General features: G+C 38.2%; 1 protein-coding gene across 46 annotated transcripts in view; it reads left to right on the top strand.

Annotated features, from left to right (window-relative positions):
* NRXN1 (neurexin 1) overlaps nt 1–12,657 on the top strand; it is a 1,413,358-nt gene that overhangs the window by 1,266,058 nt on the left and 134,643 nt on the right. For 30 of the 46 annotated variants that reach the window (XM_075595903.1, XM_075595905.1, XM_075595904.1 and 27 more), the window contains 2 exons: nt 7,956–8,045; nt 9,383–9,702. In XM_075595903.1, the coding sequence (XP_075452018.1) occupies nt 7,956–8,045; nt 9,383–9,702 (410 nt within the window). The remainder of the gene's footprint in view (nt 1–7,955; nt 8,046–9,382; nt 9,703–12,657) is intronic. The other 16 variants (XM_075595907.1, XM_075595906.1, XM_075595923.1 and 13 more) reach the window with 1 other exon arrangement.

The following is a 12,657-nucleotide window of genomic DNA, read 5'->3' as shown; positions in this document are numbered from 1 at the left end:
AACATGACTCATTTCCTGGTGCCAGCTCCTTGTGACCTAGGGCAAGTCACTTTATCTCCCTGTGCCTCAGGCACCAAAAACATAGATTGTAAGCTCCACGGGGCAGGGACCTGTGCCTGCAAAATGTCTCTGTTAAGTGCTGCGTACAACTAGCAGCGCTATACAAAAACATGCTATTATTATTATTATTATTAGTGTAAGACCAGTGCAAAACAAAATGACACCAGACTTATTAAAGGAAAAGTTCCAATTTCTTGCAATGGGATTCCTTTTCTCTCATTAATATTGTACTTTTGTTTTTCACTGGTTTGGTCTCAGTTTTTGGGAGACTTTAGTAAGTAACCCCTTGGTTTTCTGGCTAGTAATAAGTAAAACCTTTCATAACAGAGTTACAAAACATCTGTGATCATTTTTAAAAAACGCTAACAAAAGTAAGCAATTAAAGAGAGGCTTGTGAGTAGCAGTTATCTAAATTGATAGAGCTGAAGGTGTCACTTCTGTCTCTGGATTGTCACAAATTAATTTACAGACATGTAACACAGAATGTTCCTAGCAAGTGGCAAAGTTTACATTTGAAAATAAGAGTGGTTTTAAAGTGAAAAAACAATGTTATATAAAGTTCTCCTATTAAAAAATAAAAACTTATTTTATAAAACACATTTAGATAATATTTTTATGTGGGCATACTGTATGTGTTTCAAATTTCATTTTGAACAAAGGTGATCATTATTTCAGAACGACAGAGAAAGTGATCAATGTTAACTCTTTCCAAATGCCAACACGAGGGCACTCTGTTAGGAAGCTGCAGTCCGCACAGATTGAGAGGAGTTTTTATTTTTATTTTTGCATTGTTTTGCTTACTTTAAGAGATTCTTAACCTTTCCAGTGCTTTTTTTGTTTTCTAAATGTGATGCTCAAAAAATGATGTGTCTTTTACGTTACAATGGAGCTCTGCCCAGCACCTAGTGCCGTCTACAAGTTACCATGGTAACCACAGAAGCTAAAGAAGAAGTCATTAAATTTTGATTTGTAACACTAAAAAAAAAAGTTAAAATAACGAGCAAGACATGTTCAGGGAACAAGTACCAATATTATCTGATTCAGACTCATATAGGCTACTGTGGGTGGGGGTGGAGGTGGCTTCTTTAACGTGTCAGTCTGCACATTGGACCTGAAGAGAGAGAGAGAGAGAGAGAGAGAGCTCAATTTGGGCAAATTAAAATCAGAATAAACTAGTATCCTGTACGCCATGTTCTAAAAAAAAAAAAAAAACATTGACATTTGCATAGGCAGATGCAACTCAAGACAAGCCAAGGAGAAAAAGAAACAACATAACATTTTCCCAAAATCAGCTATTTGTTCCCAGAATTAAAAGGACAAAGTCAGTTAAATCTTTGACTGGTTCACTTAGCCTAAACTTCAAAATGTAGATACATTTGAATAAATTATTTCCTGCATGGAATACCTTTTACACACAGAAGTTTACTAGCCTCTGAAAACATGCCAATTTTGCAGATTATTTCTCCAAAACATCCAAAATGCGCTTTTTTTTTTCTTCCTGTCGTTCCACAACTAAAACTCTCATGCATTCCCTCATTATCTCCCAACTTGACTATCCTTGACAACTCTCTCCTTTCTGGCCTCCGGGCCTCCCATACATCTATCCAAAATGCTGCTGCAAGATTTATCTCACTTTCTTCTATGCCTGTCTCTGCCCTTCTCCTCCTGAAATCCTTTCAATAGCTCCCAATCACATTCTGCATTATCCATAACATTTGACTTCTTTCCTTGAAGGCTACACATTCTGCTACCCAATCTCACATCTCAGCTCTAATCTCCCGCTACACCCGTCTCACCCCTTATGCTCTGCTGAAGGCTGTCTCCTCTCTGTTCCTTTTGCATGTACAGCATTCTCACGTGTCAAACAGTGTATATTTTTAGCCCCCTACTTGTGGAACTTCCGCCCCCCAGCATTTGCAAATCCAATTAACTCCCCTTCTTCAAGTCAAACCTAAAATCTCACCTCTTTATCGAAACCCTTGGTTAATTTAGGCCTAAGGCTTCTTCTCATACTCCTATGCACTTACTTGCCCCATCCAATATCTTCTCTACTGCACTTGCTGCTATTGAATTATGTTAGTCTCCCATTATTACATTTAGATTGTAAGCTCTTTAGGGCAGTGGCTCCATAATTCCTTTTGTTTAACTTCCTATTTAATGCACGTGTAACTTTTTTTATATTATCTCCCTCTACTGTCTGAATTATAACTCTGTAAAGCACTACGTACATTGGTGGTGCTATATAAATAAACATATACATATATATTACAATAAACCTATGGTTTACTTTCAAATCAAATTATGTAGGGTTGTATCATTTAACTTTGTTTACATTCAATTTTTATTAAATAAACTGTGTCGCAACCTGCAAAAGGAATCTATTTTGATGGGCAGAAAGCATAGTAAATATCCATTTTTATTGACTTCTGCTACAAACTTTCAGGAGAGAAATGTAAAAATATTTTCTTACCATTTTAGTTGGCACACTTTCTGACCCATATTCACTTGTTACTGTAGTATATTATTAACCCCTTTGGTGCAGGAGGAGCAGCAGCAGCATCTTCTAGGATCACTAGAGGTACCAATCATGTGCTCGCAACTGGCCCCAGTGATGTTGAGTGGAAGTGGAGGGGAGTCAACTTCTGTGCCAATCATGTTCAATGCTCCCCATGCGTGTTAGTGCTCAGGACGTACAGGGCATGTGGGATCGGCAGGCTGGGGTTTAAAATGAAACCAAAATATCTATATACGTATTGCTGTTGTTAAGACCCTTTCCCCTTAATACTTACTACACACCGTAGTTTTTTTTTTAGGAAAATTATGATTTACCTTATGGTGGAATATGGAGTAGATGCATCATTTAGTTGAGTGCTAATCATACAGTTCACATTTATTTATTTGTTAAATATTTTACCTGGAAGTAATACATTGAGAGTTACCTCTCGTTTTCAAGTATGTCCTGGGCATTAAGAAAAATAATACATGGTTACAAATACAGTTACATAAGTGAACAGGGTATACATTATATGCAAGACATAAAATATTATCACATAAAACTGTGATATTTGTAAAACACTCTAAATGTCATGCATTATGCTGGTAAAAAGTATTTCTTAATTATCACGATGATGGGTGTATACTGTTCAGTTAAAAAGACTTAAAAGAACACAATATATTTATGCACCTTATTATATCTAGGAAACACCTTGACACGCATTTTCTTTCAAATAAATGGTTATTTAATATCAATACTAAACACCTCTGTGAGAAGAGAAAAGGGCACATTACATTTTAGCAGGGACAAAGTAAATATGTTTTGAAAGGAAAGCAATACATTTTAGGGCACTTCCCATCAAGACCTCCCCTGACCTTCTAATATTAAGATATGAAAAAAGATGTTTGCATTGTCAATCTCACAAAACCATTGACTTAATTTCAACAATTTGACCTTTTCTTCTTTTTCCTGGCACCCCTTATTATTTCAAGTTACTGGGATCTTAAGAAGGGAATCTGACCTGACACATTATTCCTACATTTGTATTCTGAACGCTTACTTTATTGTACAATGATCAATGCACTTACTGTTTTAGAGACACATTGACAGCTAACATTTTTGAGAGTCAATTCTTTCTAAATATACACCCGCCCCCAAAAATGTTTTTGACACATGGATTAAACCTGATTCTAAATTTTTGTTTTTTTTTACTTTGAGGCTTGCTTTATTTAGTGGCAGCTGACAAAATCAGGACCAATGGTTTTGTTTAACCATCCGATTAATCCTTGATGTAAACTATGATTTACCTCTCCAAATCCATATTAGCCAGCATATTATTTGCCATCATTATTTAGTCCTGGGCCGAGCGAGGTGAGTGAAATATACTGCACAATAGGTGTTATTTAGTAAGCTGTGATAGTGCCTTTCGGGGGAACTATAACACAGAAACTCCTGTTGGCTTTATGTATTCGCTTAAATATTTGCAGTTGTAATGCTTGGAGTATGGCTTTTATCTTCACTTACAAATGTTTTCAATAACATACGTACGTAGAAAGATATACTAAATAAAAAGGTAGTATTGGTAATAATGTTTAAAATAATTTACTTGAGTTAGGTTTTAATTTTACTATGTCTCATAAATTGCTAAATTGTTATTGCATCTTAAAATGTGCTTGCAATTCAGTGAAAGTAGGCAATGTCACTCTACAATCTGTGACAAAACAGTGACCTATGTTTTATTTTCACAAAGAGAAGTCTCATTCACATAGCCATGCATGATTTGCAGTTGACAACAAATATATGTCTTCAATTAAGGTTTATGCACATCAGTTGTTCACTTTCATATCAGCACTGACAAGGATATCTAATGCCAAATATCCAGCGCCTAAAACTTTTGTAGGAATGAACATCACACAAGATATTTTATATGGAATATGATAGCATACAGATAGCTTAATTTGCACATTGTATTGCTTCTTCACATCTTAGTGTAGTGCGTGTATCTAATGGATACTATAATACAAAACCAGATCCTTTTGAAAGATACATTTTATTAGAATTAATGTTGCTAATAAATTCATGGTAAAGCTGTAGTTCAAGCAATATCCTACATGTGTGTTTTAAAAAATAAATCAGTTCTGTATTATGAGATAATACTTGTAGCATTTTTTTCAAACAATTTTTAAAGACATTTTTAATGTATTCAAATTTAGCAAGCATTTTTGTTTCTATAGAAACCATTTACAAAGTCTCACCCCTTCCCCTTCTGAAACAAGCTCTTGCTCTTGAGCCCCGCCCTCTCTCTAGCAGTGCACCAATTGTATCTAGTAACTGCTTGGTCCTTTGATCTTCCACACAGAAATTTGCATCGTGGGTACTGTTTTGCAGAAATAACTGAATTAAATAACCCAGAGCAAAGCGATTGATTACAGGATAACGGATTGATCTGCAATTTAGCTAATCAGTTGTCAGTGTGCAGAATGTATTGATGCACATATTGAATGGATTTTTTTTTTAAATGGCAGCTTGAACAGCAGCTTTAATCTAGGAATACAGACTCACTGTAACAATTTCGTAAATATTCTTTATTCTCAAGGACAATCTAATTTCCCTTATAGTTAAAAAAAAAAAATGAAAGCATCAAAGATGTTTCTTAAGTTTGGTATTCCAGTCAAATGTGACATTTTTAAAAACTGTGCCAAAGCAGTATAAAAGCACAGAAATCCCCAGTAGTTGGTAAACACATGTTTTAATATATTTTAAAGATGTAACACATTTGTTTCAGTATCACATAAAATAAAAACTTAGTGGAATAAAGTACCATTTAACTTGTGTTATCACATTTTTCTAACCATCTCATCATACCTACAGTACTGTATGTAGCCATAATTAGATAGAGTGAGGGAAGAAGACTGAGAGGAGATGGAATAAAAACATGTATTATTCCTTTATTTGAATCCATCATTTATTGAACGAGTAGTAAAGTACAGGAGCAGCCCCCCTCTCCAATTGTAAAAGATACCATTTGTCGATGTAGCCTTCTAATGCTACTCAATGCTTTTCGATAGTTACCTTTTACTATTACTTGCATTTTAGGTGCCTTGATGTTCTCCAAACAGATTTTTGGACAAACTGCACTTTAAAGGCTCTAGCAGTCAATTTCATACATTTTCAAAGTGTTAATGTTGTATGAATAACACATTTGCTAATTGTGTATTTTCTGAATAGTACCTGTGTTTATAGTTCCTTCATTCATATGTATAATTAATATGTAAACAGTACTTTTGATAGAGACACCAGTACTCCAATTTGCCGATGTTCACTTGGAATGCATTTTATCTCTCCCTGCATTCTGAATTTATGTGCATATTTCAATCAATGTGTAACCCCATTGGAACTATATAATTGCATGTGAGATGTATAATAAATGGCAGGAGACCTAACTTCGCTTGCTGTCACTCCAATCAGCCATAACTCCCTCTGGAATACTAATAACACTGAAAGGAGATTTAACATACAGATTAAATCACAAGCCTTCCTCCAAAAACTTCCGACTAGGGTACCATTTGTAATGGTAATTTTTATTACACCTAGCCATTGGAATTGTACGGAGATTAATTCCAAATACATAGATGATAGATTTCAGGTGGCCATTCTTTTGTTGTCTCTAGGACCTGGGCCAGATTTGACTTGGAACCTCAGAGATGAAAACCTAGGACAGATTCCTGCTGGCATCTATGAGATTAATGCCTCCAAGTGCCCATATACTCATCCATCAAATATAATGTAGCAAATGCTTTCTTGGTTATTAAAAACAGTAGCAGGGCAAGCTACCAAAATACCAAATTTTGATGCCTCTTATTCCCTGCAGTTTTTGTAAAGATAGAAAACTGTTGCTTTTAAAACAGAATATTAATGCTGAATCATGTGAATTTGCTCTAGACTAAATTGTGAAGACCGCATGTTATATTATGATTGGCAGCACAAAGGCCACCTTCTGTAACCTTCTAATGTGAAGAGTATGTTGGGCACAGTTCTTTCCAAAAGCATTTCAAAGTGCTCTTTCTGTGCAGTATTTTAATTAGGAGGGAATACACTATAAAGTATAAGAATAGCAATGCCCTTCACAACTAACATTAGCTCCTTTGTCTTTTATGTAGTGGGACAGTCTTTTCCTGGGTAATAATTTGACTAATCTATGCTGAACTGAGAAAAGACAAAACTGAATGTTTCATAATCCACCCGCACTGTGCATTTGGCTTCCTCAACGTGTTCAGTGCACGTGCATGATCGGTCACTCTTTACTGAAAGGGAAAACGTATCATTCTCTTTAAGAGAAAGTTATGTAAATAGCAATTGATATTTATTGATTGCAGAAAGAAACTTTTTATCTTGTAATTGCAACATTAACATTCCAAAGCGGTCATCGGGTCGTTCTGTACATCTGACGACATTTGATAGATGATTGAAATGTTAGCATTTTTGGAAGTGATTGCAAAGCAAAATGAGGTAATGGCATTACCCAAATGTCCTTAAATGGCCATTGTAATGGTCGTATCTCTGAGTCTTGTAAGATTTACTTAAAATTACCTTATTATGTTTAATGCATTTATCCTTGTTAATGATTAAGCAGATTACTTTAGATTGCAGCAATTAAAGATACCAGTAGTATAATTCAGAAGCACCACATGTAGTTGAGATGTAAACTTAATTAGAATGAAACTCAGTGATGTTAGATTAGTGTCTGAATATTACAGAAATAACTTTTGTCAAATCCTTATTCCATATCAAAGTAAACAAGTGTACAGTTTTAAAATGACACTTTTCTTCAATATAACTTGCAGTGCATTTGTACCATGTGATTTTTTGAATCTCCTGGATGAAATTCATTTTTTTCTACGTAGTATCTAGTTTTTGTCAGTTCTGCGTTACATGGATGCATTGATGGTAACATCCAGAGAAAGGTAGTAAGATTTGCGGTCTTTTTTTAAATGACTAACCTGGATTAAGAGGTCGGATGTATCCTGCAAAATTAAATATGTTACATCTGAACTTGTTTAACTAGATAATAACAAATTCAAAAAAGACGCTGACTATTTCGGGTAAAGCCATTATATGATGCTTAAATATGTTGTTTGGGTCTGTCTATAACATAATTTTAATAACCTAGTTCAAGTGCAGATTTCTAATTTTCAATTAACATAGGAATAATTTTGTTTGCTAAAATAAAATAAATGAATGAATGACAAGTCTGAAACATGAACTGTTGTAGGTACAATTTTTTTAAAATCCAAATTTCAAAAAGTCATGTGGCAACTGTATAGCTCAAGCTTTAAGTATTAACTTTTAACCTTTGACCTTACAGATTTTAACCAATGAAATGTCTCTTTAAACTTTAAAGGAAACAATGATAACGAACGCCTGGCGATTGCTAGACAGCGAATTCCATATCGACTTGGTCGAGTAGTTGATGATTGGCTACTCGACAAAGGTAAAAAACATTGATTAAAACTTCAAATAAAAATAATTTGAACATAACCAAGTAGTATTTGATTGTAACTCTAAAAAAAACTAAAAAATAAATTTTCAGTAAAACTAAATTAAAAACATTTTAAACAGTCAAATGTAGATAGTAATATTTGCATACAATGTATAATAATTCTTATACCTTTCTGGAAACATTAGATGTTTAATAATCGTACCCTGTTAACTTGAGGTTAAAGGGACTGTAAATATAATCCACTAACTCAATCTATGAAGACACTCATGGATAACTTTAACCAAATATGCTAAATCATTCATAGATTATATTTCCTGTTCCAGCATCTAAATTATTAACTAAAAATGTGTGTAGTTTTCATATCTTTCTTGGTTTAAACTACAGGTATCCTAAATAGTGGGCAATATGAATTGCCAATCAAAATGAAGTCCCTTTAACATTTGCATCCTTTCAAGGGGATTTTTGAACAAACCCTAATTAAAACAGAACTTAAATTGTGTGCATGCTACTCATGTGCAGAAACCAATCTGCGTACAAATGTACAATATCTGTGATTTGATAATACTGCTAAGGTTGTTGAGGATTTCTTTGTTTAATGAAACTGTTCCATCATTTCACCATTGGTATGTGTCTCATTCCTCAAGTCACGTTTGCAACAAAATGCTTATATTTTAATTGATAGACTTGCTGAACGCCAGTCACTGCTTTTTAAAAAAAATATGTTCACTGCATTAATGATGTATCTTATGGTGAAGCAAACAAAGTCTGATACTGCAGTGAAGAATATTTAGAAACCAATGCTAAGCATTGCTATACAAGACTACTGTATGTCTAGAAATACTTTAACATTGTTTGGTATGGTTTCCAAATATGTATTCAGAAAAACTTCAGTACTAATGAGGCCTGCAGTATTGTATAGCGCTCTATAGTCAAACGCAGGCCTATCTAGAACTAACACTACAGTACTTTAGTTCTAAAAAAAATTATATATATATACATTTATTTTGAAAAAAAAAAACTGAATTCACCCATTTCAATAATAAATCAACTGGGCGAGTTTTTTTTTTCTTATGATTGTAATACTGAATAATTTGTTTGAAATCTTTGATTGGCCTTTGAGCAAAGAAAGTCATCCAAAAAATACAAATCCTTTCTGATAGATATGCATATCATAGACACCTCATTAAAAAGCAATGAATTATGAGCCTAATTCCTACCTTATAATTTATTGCACTCATTATTCACTCCATAAAAATCTGTTGCTCACCCTTTTAGAATATAGAGTTCACAATCAACATTTTTGCATGTATGTAATATTATTTTTGCAGGGCGACAGCTCACAATCTTCAATAGCCAAGCAACAATTAAAATCGGTGGCAAAGAACGGGGACATCCATTCCAAGGTCAGCTTACTGGCCTTTACTACAATGGCTTGAAAGTTCTGAACATGGCAGCTGAAAATGATGCTAACATCGTGATAGAGGGAAATGTGAGGCTTGTTGGTGATGTGCCTTCATCTATGACTACTGAGTCAACTGCCACAGCTATGCAGTCAGAGATGTCCACATCTATTATGGAAACCACTACAACATTGGCCACTAGCACTTCAAGAAGAGGAAAGGCAACTACGAGGGAACCTATTGGTCAGGTTAGTAGACTAGTGTTATCCTTCTTGAATTGTATTGATTTCCATGTTTTTATTCATCTCTGTACAAATAAACCATCATTTGGCTATTTGAAAGGAACCTTGAACTGATCCCCCTGAAATATTAAACTGTTTCTTTGTCTATTGCTTTGTAATTTTCAAAATATAATGCAGATACTTTTAAGTTTGATATACTGTAGTCAGACTTTAAGAAGCAGATCATGGTACTAAATGTGTCACACACACACACACACACACACACACACACACACACACACACACACACACACACACACACACACACACACACACACACACACACACACACACACACACACACACACACACAGACACATACACACGCACACACACACACACACACACACACACACACACACACACACGCACACACCATATATATGTTTGACTTGGAAAAGCTTTCCATCTGTATTGATCAATTTAAAAATGTAGTTTATATATTATGTAAAGTTTATATATTAAGTTATATAATATTTTCTATATTATTAATAGTATCTGTAAAACTTCACGTGCTTTGGTAAGCTTTGCGGTCCACACACTTAATGTAGGCCCCCCCCACATGCTCCCCTCCTCACCAGTTTCTCCTCCATCGGCCTACTTTTTCACCAGCTTCTCCCCCACATGCTCCCCTCTTCTCCAACACCTCCCCTACATACTTCCTCTTACCCCCTCATTCTTCACACTCTCCCCTACTGTTCTTTCTCTCATTCTTCCCCCTCCTCTCACTCTCCCCTTCTCTTTTAATCCTCCTCATCTCTCACTCCCCTCCTTTCTCTCACGCTCCCCTCCTTCTCTCTCACTTCTTTCCACCCACCCTTCTCTCATTACTTTCCACCCCCCTTCCCTCTCACTTTTCTCCCATACAGCCATGCAGCTGCAACTGCAGCCATGGAGGGAGCCCACTGAGACATTAAGTGTGGAATTTGGGTTCGACTTCAAGTGGGTTCTAACTTTCATGTTAGGACCCCCTGGGTGTGCTCCCTCTGTCGTTGTCACCACCTTGCATGGCCCTGCACCGAGAGTTACCACATTTACGTTTTGGAAATATGGGACACCAAAATCCAGTAGGAAAATGACATTGAAATCCAGACATTTCCTATATGTTTTCATGACAAAAATACATGTCGTCTCTTTCCCCTCCATTCTTTCTCTCCCCATTCTCTCTCCTCCTCTTCTCTTTTTCACTCCCCTCCATCTCTCAGCCCCCATCTCTTTCTTGCCCGACCTCCATCCATCCCTCCATCTCTCAGCCCCCACCTCTTTCTAACTCCCACTCCATCCATCTCTCCCCCATCTCCCTCAGCCCCCTTCCTCCCTGCTCCTCCCTTCTCATAGCTCCCTTCCTCCTCCTCCTCATCACAGTCCCCCTTCCCCTCCTCAGCCCCTCCTCCTCACCGCCCATCTCCTCCTCTTCCTTCTCGCATCCCATTCCTGCCCCCCTCTCACAGCCCCCTTCCTTCTCCTCCTGCTCACATATCCTCACCTTTTCCCAGCTCCCTTTCTCCTCTTCCCAGCTCCCTTTCTCCTCTTCCCAGCTCCCCTTCTCCTCTTCACAGCTCCCCTACTCCTCATCACAGCTCCAATTCTACTCATCACAGATTCCCTTCTCCCCCTCTTCACAGCTCCCCTTCTCCTCACAGCTCCCATTCTACTCCTCACATCTCCCCTTCTACTCCTCACAGCTCCCCTTCTACTCTTCACAGCTCCCCTTCTACTCCTCACAGCTCCCCCACTACTCCTCACAGCTCCTTCTCTACTCCTCACAGCTCCCCTTCTACCCCTCACAGCTCCCCTTCTACTCCTCACAGCTCCCCCACTACTCCTCACAGCTCCCTCTCTACTCCTCACAGCCCACCTTCTACCCCTCACTTCTCCCCTTCTTCTCAAAGCTCCCCTTCTTCTACTCACAGCTCCCCTTCTACTCCTCACAGCTCCCCTTCTACTCCTCACTGCTCCCCTTCTACTCCTCACTGCTCCCCTTCTACTCTTCACAGCTCCCCTTCTACTCCTCACTGCTCCCCTTCAACTCCTCACTGCTCCCTTCAACTCCTCACAGCTCCCTTCTACTCCTCACAGCTCCCCTTCTACTCCTCACAGCTCCTCTTCTACTCCTCACAGCTCCCTTTCTATTCCTCACTGCTCCCCTTCTACTCCTCACTGCTTCCCTTCTACTCCTCACTGCTCCCCACAGCTCCCCTTCTACTCCTCACTGCTCCCCTTCTATTCCTTACTGCTCCCCTTCTACTCCTCACTGATCCCCTTCTACTCTTCACTGCTCCCCTTCTACTCCCCACTGCTCCCCTTCTACTCCTCACTGCTCCCCTTCTACTCCTCACTGCTCCCTTCTACTGGTCAGAGCTCCCTTCTACTCCTCACAGCTCCCCTTCTACTCCTCACTGCTCCCCTTCTACTCCTCACAGCTCCCTTTCTGCTCCTCACAGCTCCCGTTCTACACCTCACAGCTCCCATTCTACTCCTCACAGCTCCCCTTCTACTCCTCACTGCTCCCCTTCTACTCCTCACTGCTCCCCTTCTACTCCTCACTGTTCCCCTTCCACTCATCACAGCTCCCCTTCTATTCATCACAGCTCCCCTTCTACTACTCCTCACAGTTCCTCATCTCCTCATCACAGCTCCCCTTCTCCTACTCCTCACAGCTACCCTTCTCCTACTCCTCACAGCTCCCCATCTCTCACTCCTCAAAGCTCCCATTCTACGCCTCACAGCTCTCCTTCTCCTCCTCCTCACAGCTCCCCTTCTCCTACTCCTCACAGCTCCCCTTCTCCTACTCCTCACAGCTCACCTTCTCCCACTCCTCATAGCTTCCATTCTACTCCTCACAGCTCCCCTTCTCCCTTCCTCACAGCTCCCCTTCTCTCTTCCTCACAACTCCCCTTCTCTCTTCCTCACAGCTCCCCT

This window comes from Ascaphus truei, chromosome 4, assembly GCF_040206685.1.
Source record: "Ascaphus truei isolate aAscTru1 chromosome 4, aAscTru1.hap1, whole genome shotgun sequence".
NCBI classification, from domain to species: domain Eukaryota; kingdom Metazoa; phylum Chordata; class Amphibia; order Anura; family Ascaphidae; genus Ascaphus; species Ascaphus truei.
This window is presented reverse-complemented; position numbering and strand designations above follow the sequence as displayed.